This window comes from Nyctereutes procyonoides, unplaced genomic scaffold (assembly GCF_905146905.1).
Source record: "Nyctereutes procyonoides isolate TBG_1078 unplaced genomic scaffold, NYPRO_anot_genome, whole genome shotgun sequence".
NCBI classification, from domain to species: domain Eukaryota; kingdom Metazoa; phylum Chordata; class Mammalia; order Carnivora; family Canidae; genus Nyctereutes; species Nyctereutes procyonoides.
In genome coordinates this window covers 434,883-458,370 of record NW_026575041.1, presented here as the reverse complement: position 1 = coordinate 458,370, position 23,488 = coordinate 434,883, and the positions used below count along the sequence as shown (strand labels likewise).

Genomic DNA, 23,488 nt, shown 5'->3' with positions numbered 1-23,488 from the left:
AGAAGCAGAACTGGTAGGAGATAAATATGAAGAGATTTATTGTAAGGAATTCACTTATGCACTTGTGGGGTTTGGCAAGGCAGGTCCTAAATCCACAGGGCCGGGCAACAGGAAGGGCAAGGCTCTGTAACTGTGGCAGGAGCCGAAGCTGCTATTGGTAGGAGGGTCATCTTCAGTGAACTTTTAGTTCTGCTTTTAAGGTCTTTCACTTGTTTGGATTAGGCCTACCCACCTTATCCAGGAGAGTCTCCATTAAAGTCAAACAATTATGGACTTTAATGACATCTACAAAATACCTTCACAGCAACATTGAAAAACTGGGGGCTTATGGCCTAGCCAAACTGACATAAAAAAATCCATCTTGCCTTCCATTTAGATTGATACACTTTTTGGCCAACTCCATTATCAACAGGACGTGGTTGGGAGAGCATGGTAGGGATGGGGGAACACAGGGGCTGGAAATGTAATGTGGAAATCTAAGGCATGCATCATTCAGCCTTTATTTTTAAAGGGTGACTGCTTTCTTTTTTTTTTAATAGGTATGGAGCTACTTATGCTCTGATGTGTTTATGTTGGAACAGTAATCCTAAATGTATACAAGAACAAGGATTGAATGTGATAGATCAAGACCCAATACATTTAGGAAGCCCCTTTGCAAGCCATGCAAGGTGTATAAGAGATCTCACCAAAGGCCTAGAGATGGAGAGGAGAAAACAAGACTTGGGTCACATAAAGATGGCAGAGACATGTTTTGGTTGATCCAGGTGATTTGGGCCCAATATAAGTAGTTTGTTTCATGGAGGGAGTCAAAGTAATCTAGAACAGGAATACTGATGTTGAAAGTCATTTTATGTAGATTTTCAGTGAATTGTCTGCCACAATCTGCTTGCTGGTATCCCGACACCTCTACAGAAACAAAGTGGTTCAGAGTTCCTGGGGAAATGAGGCAGAGTCAATGGCTGAGAAAGACACCAACAGTGGCAGTGTCGGTGTTCAGAGAGTGCTACCACTGCTCCATGGATCCCTACGATCCCACCTCCAGTGGACAGAGCACAAGAGGTGCTGCGTTTCTTCCTGCATCGTTAAAACCAGTACCAAAGAAAGGCCGCAGAGGTCCAGCAAAGGCACATTCAGAGAAGGTATAGATGAGGGAGCCATGGTCAGTGATGTTGTAGAAGGAGACTGTGTGGGCCTCACAGTCCAAGAAGATCCCAACCTGGCATGGAGGCACCTGAAGGTGGAGGGGAGTCTGGGGACAGGTGCCAGCCTCATATTTTTGTTTGTTCCACAGCCAAATTGTCCAGAAGCCGTTCCCAGGGCTGAGCAAAAAGTGCCCCTTCCTCTGTGCAGAATCTGTACAAACACCCAGGTCCCAGGCCTCTTTTCCTCTCACATCTACCTCCCAGTAAGCCTTTCCAGAGTCAAAGCACTGGGCACCCAGGACCATGGGATACATGTCAAATCTGCTTTCATTTTCAGGCACTTCCTGCTGGCTGTCTCCAAGCCTCACTTGTCTCCGATCCTCTGAAAGGATGAGCCACGGATTGGCTGTGTGTGGATCCAGGGTGATGTGTACTGCAGAGAGAAGCCCACGGTCAGGCTGGGAGAGGAAGGGGAAGCAGGAGCCCTGGGCCTGTGGTGGGGGTAAGGATGAGGGTGACCACGAGCCGCACTGTGGGAGAAGATAACCTTCAGGCCTGACCTTTGAGGGAACCACCTCTCTGCCCCTGCCTTACCTACCCTGGCCTGCCAGGGACTCACTCTCCTCCCTCATCACCCACTTCATTCCCCAGTCCCACACTCCTGGGGCTAGTCTCACCTCCATACGTCCTCAGCATCGTCTTCAGCCCTGGCACGAGGCACACACTCCTCAGACCAGGGGAGGTCATGTCCAGCTCCTTCAGGTTCCAAGCCTCAGTCCTGGGGCAAACAATTACAGACCTTGTCTCCATCTCCTGCCCCACCCTCCTGAGCCCTGACACTATAACCTCCTTTGTAGGTAACAATTTAATGCAAATTTATTAAGCACCTGTGTTAGGATCCTTGGGGGTGGGAGGCAAGAAGATATAGGACATAGTTCCTATCCAGGCCCTCCTGGTTACATGGGCCCCCTGAAGCCCCCTGACGCAAGCAAGCACATTCTGTTTCATTTTACAGGTTAGGCACCTGATACAGATGGAATTACTTCTGTAAGGAACCCCAAGGAGTCTTGCCCATGCAGCTGGTCTCACATGGCTCTTTCTGGGAGATTTGTAACCAACTAGATTCTTTTTAAAGAAAGAGTCCTAGCAGGCTGCAGACTCAAGATTGAACAGAATTTCCCCTTTTGTTGGGGCTTCACTTCATAAAGCTGTTATGGTCCAATTACTTTGGATAACTCACCAACTGATGTTTTCACTAATTAGCCTCAGACCAGAAAATATTTTATGGGCTACTGGGTCTTTGAGAATAGGGAGAATGGGGAAAATATCAGTGCATGTCTTTCTAATGCAACAGCCTTTTCCACAGGTATATATGCTTCCTGCTGCCCCCTCTTCTTACAAAGAAAACCTCTCCTTACCTTCCCAGGACACTTTTCACTTCCTGAGGAGAGAAAAAAACAGTGTAAATTCTGGATCACTGGTTTACCGTTGAGATCTCAGTTCTGTGGGTGAGGTGACGCTCCCCCTGAGGCCCTATTCCTCTAGGCCATTACCTGAACTATTTCTCCCAGCTTGGAGGAGAAGGAATGTGGATGTTTGTGGAATAACAAGAGTAACCAGCATGGGTGTGACCTACAGCCCGGGAAAGGATGACCAGTTTAAGGACTCTGATTCAGAAGACATATTAGAAAGCTCAGACTTTATGGGTAGAGGAGTGGGAAGAGAGTGGAAAGGGACAAGCAGCCCAGCCTGGCTGAGGTCCAGAGATAGTCACAGGGCAAGAATGGCCAAGTCAAGATGGACAGGAACTGCTCTATCTCATTTACAGGCTTGTGTTGTTTGGGAAGGAAGGGCTCTGTTTTATGCTGGAGTTAATGCTGCTCTCTCATGTATGTGAAATTAAATCATTTGAGCATATGCTGTTGTAGGGCTTGGGAGACCTTACCTGGGGACTGGCAGAGTCCTAGGCCCAGTCAAAAGTGTGTTAGAAAGCATGGCTCAGTGCTGGGCAGAAGCAAGATTTAGAGAATGAGAAGGGCAAAAACAAAAACAAAACAATGGCTTCATGACCACATCTGACACAGACACCAAAAAGGTTTGAAAGAGAAAAACTGTACAAGGTTAAAGCAGAAGGGACTTTTGAGACCCTCTGGTCAACAGTTTGCCACAACAAGGCAAACATATTAGGGGATGCAAGATAATTTTAAGTAGAACACACATCGATGAGTTTTTAAAAAATGCTTATTTTAATTTTAGCTCTGCCTCTTACTATTTGGGTGAACCTGGTCAAGTTATTCAGCTTTAGTCTCTAAGTTTCTCCACCTCTCTGCCCCTCTGTTTTCTCATCTATGAGACGAGGATAACAGCACCCATCTCACTGCATTGTTGTGACAGATCGAATAGACTGAGGCATATCATATGTGCTATTTAAGAAAGAGCCGTTGTCATGAAAATAGAAAAAAAAAATCAGCAACATATCAACACATGATTTCTTGGCTACTGTTGCTTAGGACAAATTTCCTTTTAAGCTAAATTTCTTTCAATGAAAGTGTAAGACAATGTCAAGAAAACAACATTCTGGGGCACCTGGGTGATTCAGTGGTTGAGTGTCTGCCTTTGGCTCAGGTTGTGATCCGGGGTCCTGGGATGGAGTCCCGCATGGGGCTCCCTGCGGGAAGCCTGCTTCTCCCTCTGCCTATCTCTCTACCTCTCTCTGTGTCTCATGAATAAATAAATAAAATCTTAAAAAAAAAAACAAAACATGCTAACAGGATTTGGGTAGTGCACAGAAGTGGCAGAAAGTGTGAAGATGATATATCAGTGACTAATGTCTGGGGAATCCTTGTTATTCAGTCCACTCCCTCCCCCTTGTTTCACAAATGGAGAAAGTAGGTCTAGGAAAAGGAACAAACTTGACCTAAAATTATGGAAAGGATTGGTGGCAGGGCTGGGGCTGGGCTACTGTCTTTTAATTTCTAGTGCTGTATTTTCAGTTACATGTATGAGAACGTTCCCATGGCCAAAGGCTCACGTAGAAGGTTTTGTGGTTTCTCTCATTTAATCCTCACAAAAATCCTTTGAGAGATGTACTAATATCCATTTAACATATAAGAAATTTGACTCCGAAAGGTTAGGAACTTTCTCAAGGTTGTGGGCCTAGTATGTGTTAGAGCAGGTTCTTGCTGGGGATGCCTGTTCTTTTCAATTGCTGCAAGGAATATTTCCTCCTAAATCTACACCATTCTGTGGCTTGAATGCAAACTACTCATGGGTCTGAATTCCAGGGACAGGGTTTTCTACTTGCTGTTGGCAGCATCAGGGAGCTCTAGCCATTTTTCAGTTCCTCCAGGAGCCTCAGAGAAGAGGGTGGCTCACCTGCAGCAGCTCTAGGGGTGAGCCCTTGCTCCTCCTCTCCAGCTCCACAACCAGCTCCTGCAGGGCTTGGGTCTTCTGGGCCAGCATGGCCTCTGTCTCCCCTAGGATTCTCAGCTGCTCCCTCTCCTCCACGTCTAGCCTCTGCATTTGCCTCTGTTCCTCCGCAGTCAGGAAGTTTATCTGCTGTACAAATTCTGCGTGAATCCTCCGTTTGTGTTTCTCAACCTGACTCTTTGGTGTCCATGGAAAGAGAGGATGATTTTGTCAAAATCCCCTAAGCCTGGAGAACGGAGGGGGTCATTTCCATTTCTATTCCCCGTAGACTCACCACTCTGGGTCTGAGAGCAAACATACACTATTTTGCTAGGGCAGGAAGTGGGTGAGGCTTCTGGGCTAAGAGTGAAATGGGATTATGGTGGGGCACACTGGGGCTGTCCTACAACCACAGCTGCATTGACCTATGTTATCGACTTTCTACAGCCTCTTTCAAAACCCAGTCTGCACCTCGATGTGCCCAAATCTGTCTTCATATCTCAGTGAGTTCCTGAGAGAGTTAACACCTGTCCCCATCCCAACAACCATCCAAACACAGGCTCATAACACTGTTCCCCAGGCCTAAGGAAAAGGAGTTTTGGGGATAATCTTGGCTGCTCTTCTGTTAGTGACTGGAAGGTCACTGATGGCACAGGATGACTCCTTTTGCCACCACAGCCTGACTCACCCTTCTCTGATCCCAAATCTTCTTTCTGGGCTCTATTGGCCATGAGTTCTCTCCAAGCCCTTACAGATACAGAACAAGCTTTATTCTCCATCCTACTTTGGACCAGTGATCTGAACACAGTCAGAAAAACCAGCATGACCAGATAGTTGCCTATGTCTGACCTGGATTATTCCCTTAAGTCTGTACCTCACAGCCCTTGTCATTTCCTGACAGGCCTAGCCATTGGGCATCTCTCCTGAGAGACCACTGACCAGACACGGAGGCAAAGGTGCTGTCATGTTTTAAGACTAGGCTTAAGGAGCAGGAGCTTTAGGGTATGGCTTGTACCTCTCCTAAGGGTATGGCACCTTCTCCTAAGACTCTTGATTTTGCTATCTGATCTGAGCTCTCTGCTTTTTATTCCCCTCTATCAAGAGACCTAGAGGACAGCTGGTTCATGGTGAGTGAGATATATTATCACTCCTCAGATGGGCATAGCTATGCTTAGGGTTTGAGTCTGGGGCCCTGGACTCTGCCCTGGCTTCTGACCTGAGATTCCCTTTGGAGCACAACACTTGCCTTCCAGGCTGCTCTCTTCATTGCAGTATTCACTTCCAACTCCTCAGCCAACTTTTGTTCTTTTCTCAGTTTCCTTAATGCCACCTTGAGCTTCTCCTGCAGAGAAAGGTAGGTTAGCGCCCGACCAGTCCAAGAAGTAGGGTGAGGTGCCATGAAGACATGCTGGTTCTTTGAAAAACTTGAGTGCAGAGAAAGAGGGAAGACTACAGTCTGATTGGGATAGAGATTCTGGGGATGGGAAGACTTTGGCAAAAGCCTGAGGTTTCTTACAAAACACAGCCACGCTGTTGGAGGTGGTGGTGTGGAGTTGGGAGCATTCCTCATTCCTAATTAACCAGAAGGCCACAAGGAAGTGTGATCCTTGCAGCGTTTTCCCAAGCGTACTCCCTGGTCCTGGGGAATGAGAAAGCTGTGCTGAGCTTGCAGTTCTCTGCTTCAATTAGACCTGGAAGGTGGGAGACCCCTTCCTTTTCCCAACCCTGCAACTCCACAGGTGACTTTGCCTCCCTCACTCTGGAGAACAAAACCCCAAGCAGGGACCCAGCTCCCTTCTACTTGGTCAGGCCTCTGTGCTAAGTCCTTACCTGGTACTCCTGAGCAGCCTCCTCGACAGGGACCGTTTTGTGGTTACGGTGGTTCTGGGACTGGGAACATACCCAGCAGAGGATCTTCCCATCTTCCTCACAGAACAGGTGCAGTCTCTCTCCATGTACCTGACACCATTCCCTCTGTGTGACTTCATTGGCATTCTGGCCAATTTGTTTAAGGTTGTCCACCACGTTAGCCAGTGGCCAATTGGGCCGGAGGTTTCGGAGCAAGAAGGTGTGCTGACACACAGGACAGACGCCGCCACCATCTTTCCCGACCTCAGAGATGCATTTGTGGCAGAAGCTGTGGCCACAGTCAATGCTCACAGGCTCCACTACAGGATCCAGGCAGATAGGGCATGTGACCTCCTCCCACATCATTGCCAAGGGCATTGCTGCAGCCATAGGGGTGATGTTCTTAGTAAGCAGCACTGTGGAGATCCTGGGGGTAGCCTGGTGGGGAGAGGAGAGAGGGAAATGAGCAGAAGAGAAGGGTTGTGTGAGAAGAAAAACAATCCAAAGGAAAACACGAGGAACAGTGAAGTGGAAGGGGTGAAAACAACACCAGAACATTAACTTGAATAATAAGAACTTCTCCTCTCTAGTCTCATCCACTTACCTAGTCAGACAGAAGGGGAAACTGAGTCCCCCAAAGAAACTGTGAATGTTGTTGAGAACTTCAGAGATAAAGCTGTTTATAACTCTATTTTCCTCATGGCCCTCTCTGCTTCATCCTCTGTCCCAGGCTTTTCCTGTCCATTCTCTGCCCTCTCAGGTCACCAGTCCGCTGCTGAGCAGCTCATCTGTATGACAGGGACCATGTACTCTGTACACTCCATAAGCCAGAGAAGGTGCTACCTGCTTTGAAAATATCTTCATTATCTGCACAATAATCACAGGAGTTACTTCTATATCTGTGATTATATACATAAGAATAATTTCTATATACCTGTCTGTATGTATAGATACCTGCAGGTATAGGTGTGCATATGGGGACCTGTGTAGGTTTACATGCACACATAAACACGTGCTTGAGCACTCCCTGGGCTCTCCTCTCCCTTCTGGGAACCTGGTAGCTGGCTTCATTGCCTCTGGGGCACAGACCCACAGGTTTCTAGCATCTGAAACTGTCCTGCCCCCTCTCACCCCCAGAGGAGAAGTGTCGAGGGGAGTGCCCGGACTACACTCCGGGCTGGGCTAGGTTTCTGCCCCGGTGCCCCCCGCTTAGCGCAGCGCCCCCGGGGGCTTGGGTGTCACGTTCACATTTGGGGCCCCGTCCCAGGCAGGCTGCCAGCCCGGGAGGAACTGCTGGGGCTGGGCTGGGCTGGGGCTGGGCTGGGCTAGCCCTGGGGGAACCGGGACTGCAGGCCCCAGGGGCGAGGACTAGATGGGAGGGGCCTCGGGTCCGGGGCAGGGGAGAGAGGTCCCCCAGCCAGGGCGGGGGCTCTCGGGTCGCGGCGAGTCACTCACCTTTTCAGGGCTTTCAGCAGCGGGCCGCAGGCTCCCTATTTCACTTTCGATTTCCCGTCAGGGGCGTGTCCGAAGGGGGTGGGCCGAGGGGCGGGGAGTGGGAGGGGAGGGTGGCGCGAGGGGCGGGGGAGCAGGCGGGGCGGCTCGGGAGCCCCAGGCTGGCAGGAAGTCCGAGCTCCGCAGCGTCAGGTCCTGGCTTCGCGTCCCCTCCCGGGTCCTCGGGGTCAAACAAGAAAATATCGCATCCACGATGGAGGGGTCACGCTGCCTCCTTGGACACTGGTCGTCGTCGCCCCACACCTACGTGCTGGGCGACGCCCACGAGTGGGAGCTGCTCTCAGGGAGTTAGGGAGGGAGGGACGGCGACAACGTGCCTGGAGCTCTCCCTTACCTGTCACCCCCTGCTTCCAGGAACAGGTCCTTTTCAGGAAAGGCTTGATAGTCTTTTAACGTCAGCTGGTGAGGGATTTATATACAGCGTGATCCCAAGGCAGGTGTCATACCAGTGAATGGTAAGAAGAGAACTGACATTTATTAGGCACCAACGGTGTACTTGTCACTGAGCTAGGGGTTTTCTGAGTTTTTTTTTTTTTTAAATTATGGTAAAACATATGTAACAAAATTTACCATTGTAACAATTTTAAGTATATAGTTCAGTGGCATTAAATGCATTCACATCATTGTATCACCAGCCGCACCACTCATACGACTTGTTTCATCTTGCCAAACTGAAATTCTGTTACCTGTTAAACAGTACGTTCCCTCAGCACCCAGCAGCCATCATTCAATTTTCTGTCTCTACGAATTTGACTTCTTTAGGTGCCCCCAACGTAAGTGGAATCATATAGTATTTGTTGTTTTGTGACTTATTTCACTTAAAAGGTCCTCAAGGTTCATCCATGTTGTAGCATGTGACAGGGTTTCCTTCCTTTTAAAGGCTGAATAACGTTCCAGTGTTTGTACATGCATTTCGTTTATCCATTCATCTGTGAATGGACACTTGGGTGACTTCCATCTTTTGACTCTTGTGAATACTGTTACTGTGTCAGGTTACATATTTAAGCCACATAACAATTTAGTGATTTAGGAGATGTTAAACTCACATTCCAGGAGAGGGCATTGAGTCTGAATGGAGTAAAATGACTTGAGACATAGTAAGAGGTGCATGAGAGTTAAAGGTCCAGGGAAGACCGTCATTTTAGTGACAGCCCAGAGATAACAGGTTGCCCTGTCAGCTCAAGCAGAGACTGTGAAGAGGAAGGAGAAACAAGGAAGGTTGAGGAGACTAGAATTCTCAATTCCTTCCAACTCAGACATATTTATTTTTGTCCCTGTATACCTTAAGGTAAAAACATCAGTTGAACTTTGCTTAATGTTTTCTACAGATTTAGGAAACCTAAAGATACGTCATCTTTCTTTCAAATTTCCAGTTCTGTTTTTAAGAGAATTTGTAAGTGGGTGGTTATCAAGTGACCTCTAATATTCAAATTGTATCACTGTACTGATTTGATTCCAGGAGCATAGTCCCAGAAAGCAAAGTGGAAACAGTACAAAAAAAAAATCAAAGGAAGAAGAGACCTATATATGAATTTGCAGACACTCAGAAAATGAGTCTGCTTCACATCACTGCCCTCGCTCATTCCTATAGGCACTGAGTAAGCCAGCTGGTGGGTGTGGTAGAAAAGAACATAGACCTCATGATAGGGCAGACATGGATTCAGGGCTAACCCTGCTATTTGCCAGTCACATGCCATCTCTCTGAGCTTCAGTTTGCTTATCTATTAAAGATATTAATACACAAACCACAGGGTTGCTTCGGTACATGTTTAATAATATACATACAAAATCGATTAATATAACACATGCATGCTGCAACAGTTCCCACCTTGGTATTGACCATAAAACCAAAGGTACCACTCATTCCAAATTCCCTTCATTCACTGCCAGTAGGTTAGTACTTCAGTGTTCTTTTCCTGATGAGTCATCCAAATCATTCTTGAAGGATCAGTATCAATGTCCCTGTCTTTAATTCACTGGCCATTGTCATCAGACAGTCATTACTAGGAATATCTCCAATGTATATTTTGGGTTTTAGGCATAGTCGTTATTGCCCCATTATGTACCAGCCACTTAAATTCTCCTTGGTAATAGGAATAGGTCACTCCAGTCAATATAGAAACCCCATCCTCTGCCTATTTCATCAGTGGCTGCAGAAGCCCCATGGAGCCAGGGGATAGTTGTAAATTCCAACTTATTAGAACCAGGTTTGCTACCTACTCTGGTAGAAGGTCTTCTCCCAGACCTTAGGGCTGAGCCTTATGTTAAGGGATGGAAAGAAAGTGTTCTGTAAAGGAGTTCCTAGTCTGATGGTGATAGGGGCCACTTCTACCTCCCTGCCCTAGATTCTCTGAAGTGTGTGTATATATAGTGGATATGAAAAAAAAAAGCCACCATATATTAGTTCATTTTAATCACTTACCAGAATTTGTGGGATAACCTTCCTATCTCATAGGATGGGGTTTCCAAACTGGTATCATACCTGTGTCTTCAGCAGGGCATTTCATAGTCTTATTGGGCTTTTTCTGGCTGATGGTATACAGTATGAGACCTCTGCATTCCATAGGACAATCCCATTATCAGAATTCTTTGATTGCAAAATCAGTTCCTCGGTTGCAGGTGATGTTGTTGGGATGTCCTGATGTTGTAAGTCTAGAAATGGTGGTGCTGGCAGAAGCAGTGTAGGAAAGTGAATCTGTCTTTGGAATATTACCAGATGTTTTGTGAGGACAAACTGCTGTTGGTTCAAGACAACTAATGTGCCACTAGAAGACTGTCTAGATTCTCCTAGAAATAGTGAAAAATCAGGCTCAGAGTTGGCCTTTTATGTATCTGTCCAGAGCAGCAGGGGTAGAGACTCTACCTGAGTAAGGGTTTCCCCTCACTAAGGCTTCTCTGTTTACTTCTCCTGATACGGACTCTTGTATGGGAGCCCATTGAATGGCAACAGGTCACTGGGGCAGAGGCTGATCAATATCCACAGGTTGGGTCATCTTGTTTACCTGGATTATTACTAATTACAATTGATGCATTTAGAGTCTAGGTACCTGGCACAGGGTATCTAGTTTAGTCATAAGGGGTTTAAGCCCTTTTTGTTACCATATAAAGTGATCTTAACCACAGTTCTGGCAAGCCTTTATTTCTACATAAATAAGGCCAACTCTTCTTAGTCTCAACTCAAATGCCATCTTCTTTACATAAAGACTTTTCTAGTCCTCTCTTGTCTGTTAGAGTCCATTTTAGTTTTCACATGTGCTTTACTTTCTTTCAGAGGCATAAATTGCTACAGAATAGGATTGGTGTCTGATTACTCTCTAGGTAAAGCACAGTGAATAGAGGTACCACAATATTGTGAATTATTTTAAAGACGATTGGGTAATGTAGATTTTATTTTATTTTATTTTTATAAATTTATTTTTTATTGGTGTTCAATTTGCCAACATATAGATTAACACCGAGCGCTCATCCCATCAAGTGCCCACCTCAGTGCCATCACCCAGTCACCCCCACCCCTGCCCACCTCCCCTTCCACCACCCCTAGTTCATTTCCCAGAGTTAGGAGTCTTTCATATTCTGTCTCCCTTTCTGATATTTCCCACTCATTTTTTCTCCTTTCCCCCTTATTCCCTTTCACTATTTTTTATACTCCCCAAATGAATGAGACCAGGAAATACAAATCAAAACCACAATGAGATCCCAACTCACACAAGTAAGAATGGGGAAAATTAACAAGGCAGGAAACCACAAATGTTGGAGAGGATGCGGAGAAAAGGGAACCCTCTTACACTGTTGGTGGGAATGTGAACTGGTGCAGCCACTCTGGAAAACTGTGTGGAGGTTCCTAAAAGAGTTAAAAATAGATCTGCCCTACCACCCAGCAATTGCACTGCTGGGGATTTACCCCAAAGATACAGATGCAGTGAAACGCCAGGACACCTGCACCCCGATGTTTCTAGCAGCAATGTCCACAATAGCCAAACTGTGGAAGGAGCCTCAGTGTCCATCGAAAGATGAATGGATAAAGAAGATGTGGTTTATGTATACGATGGAATATTACTCAGCCATTAAAAACAACAAATACCCACCATTTGCTTCGACGTGGATGGAACTGGAGGGTATTATGCTGAGTGAAGTAAGTCAATCGGAGAAGGACAAACATTATATGGTCTCATTCATTTGAGGAATAATGTAGATTTTAGAATGAATAGAACAGGGAGCAGTCTCTCACGAAGAGGTGGAATTTGTCTTAGGTTTCATCCATCTACTTCCATTTATCATCTTCCCTCCCATCCCGGATTTGAGAGAGAATCTGGCATTTTCTAGTTTTAAGGCAAAGAACACATCCTGGAATGCAAAGCTAGAAAAGCTAAAGAAATAATTTCATCAGAAAGATGTCCATATGTCAACATAGTTAATCCATTAAAAATTATCTCTTTGCCTTTTAGAGCCTGAAACACAAGAACCTGAAAATTTTCTAAAATTTCATTGGATGAATAAAAGTAGTTGGGTGATATGTATAGGAAAGCGTTGTATTGGGGTGCAGCCCATGGAGGACAGATTTTGACCTCCGAATTGGGAAACCCACCAGAAAAACCTTAGGAACTGCTAATGGCTTCAGACACAACCTTGAAATGTCCTGTTTTCAAATATGCAGGAACATGGAATGGAATAAAGAGGAATCAGGACATCCTGCATCATAACCTGTTACCTCTACATTGTCTTCTCCATGCTGGAGAGAAAGGAAGAGGTGATGGCTGAAGTTAGTGAATTAAATCCTCTGACTTTTACCAAAATAACTCATTTTTCAAGAATATCAAGGTCATGAAAACCAAGACAAAAAAAACTGAGAAACTGTACAGACCAGAAGAAACTAAGGAGACAGGATGACTAATTGCAGTGTGGGTCCCTGCACTGGATCCAGGACCAAAAAAATAGATACTAATGGAAAAGCTGTCAAAATCCAAATAAAATCTGGACTTTAGTTAATAGCAATGTACCATTATTAATTCCTTAGTTCTGACAAATGTACCATGTTTATGTGAGTTGTTAACATTAAGGAAGCTAGGGGAAAGATATATAGAAACTACACTATCTTTGTAAATCTTCTGTAAATCTAAATGTATCCCCAAATAAAAAGTTTATTTGAACTGCCCCCCGACCCCACCCAAAGTTGTAGGAGAGATGTGATCTGTAAATGGGCAAGGTAAGGGAGTCCAGACATTACTGAAACCTCTTCTCGATTTCCTACTGGAAGGGAAAGGAGCTCATATGGAGCTTATATGATATGCCAAGTCCTTTTCTGAGTGCCTTTATAGGCTAGCCTAATTCTAACAATCTCACAAAATAACTATTTATCCTTGTTTATAAGTGAAGCATTATATTTTTCTACCCTAAAATGCTCAAGGGGTTAATTTGCTCATTATCACACAATTGATACTTGAAATAGATCTCAGCTTTTCTGCTACATCATGCTTGATATGTGACCTCTAAAGGTATTATGAGGAAAGACATCGCTTCATCATTACACCTTCATTTTCAACCACCTTCATTCCCTAGGTACAGGCAAAAAGTTAGAGAACTTTTTTCCTCCGTAGCACGCTCCTCATGTATAAAGCAGTCATGCACATCTTTTTGGCTACACTATCTGGTTTCTCTTTGGCAGGATTTGGAAAGAACTTATGCTTATTCTGTCCAGAGATAGACATTCCTCATGTTCCCTGGTGCTACAGCAGGACAGTTGTGTGTCCTGGTCTCTAACTATCCTCTTAATCCCCACTTGCCTCCATCTGTCACCAGGCTATTCATGGGGATGGCTCTTTGGGAATGGCAGGTGCTCTGTATGGGGCAACTTAGTATTCTTCTGATCCCCCCAAGAAAAATCATCAGGATGTACTGCTTGATGTTTCCTTCCAAGTCCCAGAGCTGCCTGGCAGCACTCAAGGGGTTCAGAAAGTTCAACTATGAAAATACCTTGGATTTGCACTTGGATCCCAGAAGACCAGTTATTCCCCTACTTCTACCATGAAGATTATAAAAATATTGGTCTTTATTGAAACAGCCAAAAAAAATGCTTTTTACAAACAGAGAAACAGATGAGAAGAGACACACACTCTGGAGCAATGGTAAGTCCTGGCACTGGAGGGTCAAAGCTGGGGTCCAGAGTGAGGAGGTGGAGTACAGAACCTTGTGGTGTCAGCCTGTATCAGCATTTCTGCCTTTGGGTGGCACTGAACAGTCTCTGTTTAGGGCAGGCAACAACCCTCTGGTCTTTCCAAATCCTGAGAGGTGAGTGTTACTTCAAGGCCTTTGCTGATTCCTTTTCTTATAATAGGCTTGGGTGGGCATCTGTAATGAGTTCCTTTTACATCAGTCAATGCCATCTTTTGAGCTAGATAATTTCTTACTGTTCTGGGCTGAGCAACATGGTTACCTCATGATACAGGAAACCTTGCCCCTTCTCAATGTTCAATTAACTGGCCAAAATCTGGGCAAAATGAACTACAGGTAAATCCCCAGGTTCACCTGCAGAGGCTTCTTGGTAGGACAGGCTGAATTGGACTGATTTCCTGCATCCTAGTGTGCAGCTTTGATTTTGGGGCAAAGACAGGCACAGGGGATGGACTCTGCCTCAGCCTGGGGTTCAGGTGTGTGACCAAACCTCCCTGAAACAGCATATTCTGACTAGTTTGAGCCAGTATGGAGGGGTCAATTTCCATCTCATTCTAAGTCAAGAAGGCAGTCAGCTATGTAACATGATCATAATTAACATTGAAAAGATTATGATTTCCTGATGAACTTATTTAACCTTGCCAAAAGTCAATGAGAGTAGTACTTTTATTATGTTTTATAGGTCAGAACGTTAGGACAGAGAGGTTAAGAAATTTGCCCATAGTCATGTGGCTAATCAGTAGTATAAAGACAGGAGTCAAACCCAGGCAGTCTGGTCTATTGCATATACTTCTACTCCGTACTGCCCTTCCAAGATAAGATACATGTAAGATGCCAGCCTGTCCCAAACTCTGAAATGGTAATGTGAGGAGATATATGATTTTAATAGAATGTACATTATTTATTCTAGTAAAGACATTCAAGGAAGTTGGAGAGATCACTTTTGCAGACATCTCTAAGCTTTATGTAGTGATTCTAGAGGGAAGATCACAGAAGGCTGGGTTTTAACACATTCATGGGTGCTGATTTATACAAACAGGCCTATATACCAGGATGGTTCTATCATTTTAAATTTAATACCATTAAAATTTAAATTAATACTAGAGATCCTCCCACTCCATTCCAGACTTGGCATCTCATTGTAAATAACCAGGCTTCATCAGTTAAATCTATTCAAGGATTCTGATGGCCAACTTTCAGAATGAGGCAATACATGTAGTTAAATTTGAAGGGGATCTGTTTTTTTAATCACTTTAAATATTTTTTAATACTGATAGAATCAGATTTACTTAATAGGGTTAATAGGTTGTTTTTTTTTTTTTTTTTTTTTTTTTTTTTTTTTTTTTTTTTTTTTTTTTTTTTTACTCTATGGATCCTAAATCTACATATAAATGAAAGCCTTTTGAGGAATTTCAATTTTTTCCTTCACTCAGATTTCACTGCAATTTTGTTGGTAGCTTTCAGGATCTAAGTCGTATATTAAAGCTGTTAACTCAGAATCTCTGTTTATATGTGGTATGAGGAGGAATGATGTATGGAGGGTTGGAAATCTCCTCATACATCTCCCATTCATTCATAGATCAGAATAGCAGCTTCAAACAGCTAGAAAGCAACTGGAGGCAGAAGGAGCCTGAGTTATTTCTGGGGAGCTGGAGACCCTGCAGAAAGTCTGTGACTGCTATGTTATGTGTGTGGTCCAGGCAGGTTTATGCTAAGCTTATTTCTGAGCAGAGCAGGGACAGAGTTAATCTTGGCTGAAGCATAACAGCATCATGGGCTTGGGGAAAACTTGGGTCCAGCAGTACTAAAGCTGATAGCATTACTAAAGCTGATTTTTCCATTACCTTCCTCTTGGTCCCAGGAGGGGGCTTCTTCAGTCCCAGGACAAAACTGGCAAATCCAGAGGCTTAAGGCCTTACATCCCCTTGAGTGCTGGGGATTGATACCTGGTTGCCATAGAAATCTTTTGGATTGGGGGAAAAGGGTCTCTAACCTTCTTTAAGCTGATCATTTATTTTTCAGTGGCTCATAGTTTGTCTTTCTCTAATCAGGGAAGTCTGTTCCCAAATGGCCTGTAGCCAAAGTCTTTGTACTATTCATGGCCTTCTGGAACCTGAATGAGTAAGATTGTAAAGGAACAAAAAGTGTACTTTAATTCTGCCCCTCCCCCATCCTCAGAAGGTTCTCTTCTGCATTGTTTCCCTCTTTTTGTCTCCCTGTTTTTTTACTTCCAGATATAGTTTTATCATGTTTCTCCTTTGCTTTCTCAGGAGATTAATACTTTGAAAAGCCCTCTTCCTAAACCATGAGCCTATAATTAAACACATGCACTATGCAACACAGGGATAGGATAGTTAAAATAAAAAAAATTGGCCCCTTATAAACTTAGAACTTTTCTATGGGGAAGTTCAAGGATTGATGCACATTATAAGTGGTCAGAGAGGATGCAGAGGTGGTAAATGAGGAGATCTCATACTTCTGTAGTCTTACTTCATCTTTGGGGATGAACATTTGTGGCACAAATAATCACCGTAGCTAGCACAAAGTAGTAGCATAACGCTGTGCTTAAGAATATGGGTTCTGGAGTCATATTGCTTAGATTTGAATCCAGGCTCATCCACTTTCTTAATTCATGATCTTAAGTAAGGTTTCCAACCACTTTGGTGGAAAACCAACCATTTTTCACATATGCAAAGTGGGAACGATAATTATACTCACCCCACAAAGCAGTAAATACTCAAATATTATCCATTATTATTTTTAAGTGTTTATTAGGTGCCAGGCAGTGTCCTAAATGTTTTGCATGTACTCTTATTTTATAATGATATCAAGGGATAAATATTCTGTCAAAGATTTCAGAGGTGAGGGTTCTGAGGAATGGACAGCTGCATGAGCTTTGGAGTCAAATGGATGGAACCTGAAGCTGGTCTTCTCTTCTGCTGACTCTTCATGTGGTCCTTGACAAGTTTCCTTACCTTTCAGGCTCAATTTCTCCATCTCCAGAAGGGGGATGATGCCACTAGGAGAATTTATGAGATAAAATATGAAATCTGCTTGTTACTACATTTTAATAAATGCCTACCATGTGTTCACACTTTGTGAGGCATTATTGTCCTTTGCCTATGACAAGAATATAACTTTTTGGAGAACTCCTTGTCACCCCTGCAGCATGGGAGTGGGGGATGAGGGAGCAGACTCCCTGTATCAGATGCTGCAGCATTCTTGGGTCTTGGGTGCAGGTGGACTGTGGAAGGTGACTTTGTGACTCATCTCTGGATGCAGGGACCATCCTTGTGGAAAGGATGGAAAAACTAGGCAGGATTGGAGCATGGATTGATGCCTGGCTAGATTGATCTGAGGACCACTTCTAGTAGATGATCTCACTCCAGTCTCCCACTTCTTTTTTTTAATTTTTTAAATTATTTATTTATGATAGTCACACAGAGAGAGAGAGAGGCAGAGACAAGGCAGAGACAGGCAGAGGGAGAAGCAGGCTCCATGCACCGGGAACCCGACGTGGGATTCGATCCCGGGTCTCCAGGATCGCGCTCTGGGCCAAAGGCAGGCGCCAAACCACTGCGCCACCCAGGGATCCCCCAGTCTCCCACTTCTGTATCTGCTTTTGAGGAAGTGCGGTTGGAAAAAGGGGACAGAAAGATTGGCCTTTATTTTTATTTTATTTTTTTAATTTTTTTTTATTTATTTATGATAGGCACACAGTGAGAGAGAGAGAGGCAGAGACAGAGGCAGAGGGAGAAGCAGGCTCCATGCACCGGGAGCCCGACATGGGATTTGAACCCGGGTCTCCAGGATCGCGCCATGGGCCAAAGGCAGGCGCCAAACCACTGCGCCACCCAGGGATCCCAGATTGGCCTTTAAATTGTCTCGAGGGCCAAAGATCTAATAACCATAAAGTGCCAGAACTGTTCTTTCTTGTATAAAGCAATTAAGCAAACAGCCTTTGTCTTTAGACCAGCTTGGATTTAAATCTGAGATCTACCTAGCTTCATGGCCTTGGTAAAGCACCTAGCCTCTCTGAGCCCCAGTTTTTTTTTAAATCAGAAAATGGAAAAATATTCCATAGGGTTGGAGGATTAAGAAAGCAATATGTATATAGAGCATTTATAAAAAGCAAATGTATTATTTCTGACTTTTACTATTATATTATATTATTATAATATTATATATTATAGTATAATAGTATATATTATACTATTATTTTTTAAAATTTCTTTTTATTGTAATTCAATTTGCCAACATATAGCATAACACCCAGTGCTCATCCCATCAAGTGCCCTCCTCAGTGCCCGTCACCCAGTCACCCCAACCCCCCGCTCACCTCTCTTTCCACTACCCCTTGTTCGTTTCCCAGAGTTAAGAGTCTCTCATGTTCTGTCACCCTCTCTAATATTTCCCACTCATTTTCTCTCCTTTCCCCTTTATTCCCTTTTACTATTTTTTATATTCCCAAAATGAATGAGACCATATGATGTTTGTCCTTCTCTGATTGACTTATTTCACTCAGCATAATACCCTACATCCACGTCAAAGCAAATGGTGGGTATTCATCATTTCTAATGGCTGAGTACTATTCCATTGTATACATAGACCACAGCTTCTTTATCCATTCATCTTTTGATGGACACTGAGGCTCCTTCCACAGCTTGGCTATTGTGGACATTGCTGCTATAAACATCGGGGTGCAGGTGTCCCGGCGTTTCATTGCATCTGTATCTTTGGGGTAAATCCCCAACAGTGCAATTGCTGGGTCATAGGGCTTTCCTATTACATTGTAAGGAAAAACTTAGAACCCCAAAGATGAAGAAAGGAGAAAGAAGAAAGCAAGGAGCATTGCCAAAAAAGGAAAGATGGGGTAGAGCAAAGTGGATGTAACTCTAGTACACTAATGTAGGGATTTCTAGGAATCAGAGAAAGGGCATGTCCAAGCTTCTAAGCACCTGAGATGTCAGATGCTGACCTTTCTTCAGGTGTGGTTGTGGGCATGTGGTTGTCATTTCACTGTTATGTACAGAAGGTTCATACAGAATAACACTACGTGGAATGATAGCCAGTGAAAACATTGCTTTGGGTAGGCTCTAAGCTGCTATTTTGCTGAAAAGACTGAGTTGTTTACACAGAAAAGCCCTTCCATTTGGGCTCTGGTCCTTAGATAATGCATATCTTGCCTTACAGTTTGGGAAGAGTTTTAAATTTTTTTTTATTTATTTATTTATGATAGTCACAGAGAGAGAGAGAGAGAGGCGGAGACACAGGCAGAGAGAGAAGCAAGCTCCATGCACCGGGAGCCCGACGCGGGACTCGATCCCGGGTCTCCAGGATCGCGCCCCGGGCCAAAGGCAAGCGCCAAACCGCTGCGCCACCCAGGGATCCCTGGGAAGAGTTTTATAAGCTATCTACTAGCAGTGGCCTTGAGAATCAGTGCTGAGCTGAGATCAGGATCATTCGTTTACAACATGTTTGTCTTGCAGCAAGTTAGTCAACCTGAGACTCATCTTATGATGATGATTGTAGGGAACATCCTTACTCAGTGTCTGGTACATGGCCAATAAATAATAGCAACTATTCTTATTATCATCAGAAACTGATGGGTGGATTCGTATACACTCATAGTGGAACAAAAAAGCACGTTCCTTTAGGATATGTCTGCCTTATGTGAGCATTCATTGCTATAGGCCACTTCCTAGCACAGTGATTGGCATAGAACAGAAAGCCAATTTAGTAAGATAGTGCTTGTAAGAAAAATAATCTATTCATCCCTTCAACAAATAGACAAAATTGAAGGAAGGCAGGCAGATAGAATCATGCCGTGTACATTCTGTTCTAACAGGCAAAATATTCTGTGGTATTAGAAGTCAGAAAGGTGGTTATCATTGAGAGAATGGGGTGACCATAAGGGTCCCAGAGGGTTCTTGGGAGGCTGACAATTGTTCTATTTCTTGATCTGGGTGCTTGCTACACAGGTGTGTTCACTTCGAGGAAATTCATCAATCTTTATGAATTATTCAATTATTAAATCTTATGATATGTAGCCTTTTCTTGTGTATTTTATATTTCAATGAAAAAGATTCTAAGAATGATCTAATATAGTAAATTTTCTGAATAGGAAGATGTCTTACAAATGGTGTTTATAATGGTTAGGGGAGAGGTGATTGAATAAACTCCAGATGCAGGATGGACAAAATCTCTCCGCTTCTGCACCCAGTATAAAGATCTTACTTAGACTTGATCCTGCAGAGTCAGGGGCTAGGGGATCATTAAAGGAAGTTATGATAGGAGACATCCTCTTATAAAAAACTGATAGTTGCATTTCTTCCCTATGTATGTATTCCTTTAAATGTCCATACTTGCCTTTTCTTAAGTATCTGAGAATTGTAATGGAAGTTTGGATAATGAATCAATACAGAAAGACTGAAAAAAAATAGGAGGCTGTTGTTATAATATCTACAGAAATGATGACAATTTGTAGTTTCACTGGGATCTGAGAAGAGGGGAGTGTCAAATAAAATTGATTTTGGGAATAGGATATGGGGTGAAAAGGTGTACTAGGTTTTTTGTTTTATTTTTTTCCTGGCGATTTCATGGATAACTGGAATGGGAGGAATGTCTGACAATATTAGAGGGTGAATTTTGGGGATAAAGTAGGAGAATTACAGTTTAATGTTCTGTGAGAGACTCAATTTATAATGCAAACCATTGTGAACATAGTTTGTAGACCCATGGAGATGCAGAGTTATTGCTGAGGAGAGAAGCTGGGGAAACTGGAGAGCCTGAAGGTACAATGTGAAGTTATGGGATTAGAGGAATTTACAGCACACTCTGGGCCCCTGTTTAACATTATTAATCCTGGGGCTCTGGAAGCTCAGCTGCCCTAACTCCAGGAGGTTACCTTCAGGCAGGTCAGCCTCACCCTTCTGTCTACACTAAGAACTTCAAAGTATTTGGGGCTGTCAGAATATTTTTTATGGTAGGAGGGCTGAAAAAGATATTTCAGAGCACAGTGTCTTCCCATTGAGTCCATGTCCACAGGACTGTCTCAAGGGCAGAGTCAGAAGAATATGTACAAGCTTCAAGCAGCAAGGGAGATGGAAATGGGGCTGGGGAAGATGGCAATTTAACAAAGTGAATCATCTGAGTTCCCATCTTGTTTATCAAACTTAGCTTGAAGAACTCTTGGATGTTTCCTCTAAGCCAACCCATCTTCACAGGAGAGAAATTTGCCACTATTGCATATATTCAAAAGAACCTATTTGGGGCCCCAAAGGCATTTCCTGAGAAGAAATACAGAAAATGTTGATTTGATAACAGCAGTAGAAGAAAAACCAACCCGCTTCCTCAGATGAAGTTTTTGAAAATACATCCTTTGTTTGAATATGTACTATCTAGTGTATTTGTTAATAGGCCAGGCTGTGGAAAACTTGTCTCTAAGAATAAATAAAAATGGAGTTGTAAGTGCTTATTCATAATACCACCCTAAATTTTGACAGAAAATTATTTTCTTTACTTCATTATTTAATCTGAGAAGGCACTCAGGAGATAGGCCTTTGGGTATAGGTTAAGTGAATAAAGACAGTTGTTTAGGCCCAAGAAAAGATACTGAGTGACTAAAGTAGTAAGCAGAGATCAACTCTTAAAATGTATTCATTGTCACCTAAATTAGCAATGAAGGGATTGGGGCTTCTAAGGGGAATGAGGTTTCTTTAATGGCCTAAGAAAGGATTGTAGGGCAGGCCTTCCTTTCCATCTCACACTTAGTAGGGACTTTATAAGTGATGATCAAATGAATGGATTGCCTCTTCTCTTACTTGCAGAGTGGACAACTCCCTCCTGGAATCACTATGTTCTCCTGCAACACCAGCACTTCTGGTCACTCTACGTTCCTCCTCACTGGCTTTCCAGGCCTGGAAGCCTCTCATCATTGGGTTTCCATCCCCGTCAACCTCACCTGTGTGGTTTCCATCCTGGGTAACAGTATCATCCTTCTCCTGATTCGTACAGATCCAGCCTTACATGAACCCATGTATTTTTTCCTATCTATGTTGGCAGCTTCTGATCTGGGACTCAGTGCCTCTACCTTCCCCACGATGATGTGGCTCTTCTGGTTGAATGCTCGTGAGCTTCCCTTTGATATCTGTGCAGCACAAATGTTCTTCATCCATGCCTTCACCTATGTGGAATCTGGTGTGCTACTGGCCATGGCCTTTGATCGTTTTGTTGCCATCCGGGAACCTCTGCACTATGCCACAATTCTGACTCACTCAGCCATGGCCAGAATGGGGGCTGCCATCCTTGTGAGGGCTGTCTTGCTCAATCTCCCAGGACCCATCCTCCTGCGACGTCTGCTTTTTCCCCAGATCAGCGTACTCTCTCACTGCTACTGCCTGCACTGTGACCTTGTGGGACTGGCCTGCTCAGACACCCAGATAAACAGCTTGGTTGGCCTAGTCTCCATTCTCTTCTCACTAGGCCTTGACTCCTTCCTCATTGTGCTCTCATATGCCCTGATCCTACGAACAGTGGTGAGCATTGCATCACCTGGGGAAAGGTTCAAGGCACTTAACACGTGTGTCTCACATCTCTGCATTGTTCTCATCTTTTATTTGCCCAAACTGGGGCTATCTGTGTTGCACCGGGTAGAGAAGCACAACTACCCTGCTCTGGCAGTGCTCATGGCCAACCTGCACTTCTTGGTCCCACCTTTCATGAACCCTATTGTTTACTGCATCAAGTCTAAGCAGATACGTCAGGGCCTCCTAAAGCGCTTCCAACGGAAGAGGGTTGACGTCTCCTAGAAGAGCAGAAGGATCCAGAGGCACAAGACTTCTCTGGGGGCAATCTGGTTCTTGGAACGGGGGAGAATTAGTGATGGAGAGTTAATTCTTAAGGTTTGAATGATTCAGGTTTTACTGTTGAGCCTTTGTGAGGCACTATCAGCTTCTATAATTGTAATTTTGAGGAATTGAGACCATTGAAAAGTATATTTAAGTATCACCTTAAAAATCACTCATTGCTCTGATTAGAGCCAAACTATTTCAGACTTAAATACAGTGATATCTCCTTTCCTTGGGGACTTAGCCATAGCAACTGAGAGGATGTGTGTGTGTACCCATTTGTGCAGGCACCTCTCTCCTTTTCCCCACTGGATTCCCTTCCCCCCATTTCATTTCTAAGCCTACAGAACTATATTTCTTATTTTTTAATAATAAATTTTTTTATTGGTGTTCAATTTGCCAACATGCAGAATAACACCCAGTGCTCATCCTGTCAAGTGCCCCCCTCAGTGCCCGTCACCCATTCACCCCCACCCCCCCGCCCTCCTCCCCTTCCACTACCCCTAGTTCATTTCCCAGAGTCAGGAGTCTTTATGCTCTGTCTCCCTTTCTGATATTTCC

At 44.0% G+C, this 23,488-nt stretch overlaps 2 protein-coding genes across 6 annotated transcripts; one reads left to right on the top strand and one right to left on the bottom strand.

Annotated features, from left to right (window-relative positions):
• Positions 1-828: 828 nt before the first annotated feature.
• On the bottom strand, positions 829-7,923 carry TRIM21 (tripartite motif containing 21). Of its 5 annotated transcripts, none has more exons than XM_055320831.1 (7): positions 7,854-7,923; positions 6,381-6,836; positions 5,767-5,892; positions 4,518-4,748; positions 2,561-2,583; positions 1,820-1,920; positions 829-1,575 (listed from the first exon to the last, which is right to left on the bottom strand). In XM_055320831.1, exons 2-7 carry the CDS (start codon positions 6,786-6,788, stop codon positions 1,025-1,027), a joined length of 1,440 nt encoding a protein of 479 aa, XP_055176806.1. In that variant the 5' UTR covers positions 6,789-6,836; positions 7,854-7,923; the 3' UTR covers positions 829-1,024. The 5 variants fall into 5 exon arrangements, with proteins under 5 accessions (XP_055176806.1, XP_055176808.1, XP_055176809.1 ...); XM_055320833.1 differs by having other exon boundaries at positions 4,518-4,700; XM_055320834.1 differs by having other exon boundaries at positions 4,518-4,697.
• Positions 7,924-21,934: 14,011 nt separating this feature from the next.
• LOC129506636 (olfactory receptor 51G2-like) lies at positions 21,935-22,888 on the top strand. The gene has a single exon (XM_055320410.1). It carries the CDS (start codon positions 21,935-21,937, stop codon positions 22,886-22,888), a length of 954 nt encoding a protein of 317 aa, XP_055176385.1.
• The last annotated feature ends 600 nt before the right edge of the window (positions 22,889-23,488 follow it).

Excerpts from the sequence above, each read along its gene's own strand:
- TRIM21 (XM_055320831.1), bottom strand. The coding sequence starts at position 6,788 with ATGGCTGCAGCAATGCCCTTGGCAATGATGTGGGAGGAGGTCACATGC. Across the intron at positions 5,893-6,380 it reads AGGCTGCTCAGGAGTACCAG|GAGAAGCTCAAGGTGGCATT; the intron begins GTAAGGACTTAG and ends CTTTCTCTGCAG. Across the intron at positions 1,921-2,560 it reads GTGAAAAGTGTCCTGGGAAG|GACTGAGGCTTGGAACCTGA; the intron begins GTAAGGAGAGGT and ends TGTTTGCCCCAG.
- LOC129506636 (XM_055320410.1), top strand. The coding sequence starts at position 21,935 with ATGTTCTCCTGCAACACCAGCACTTCTGGTCACTCTACGTTCCTCCTC.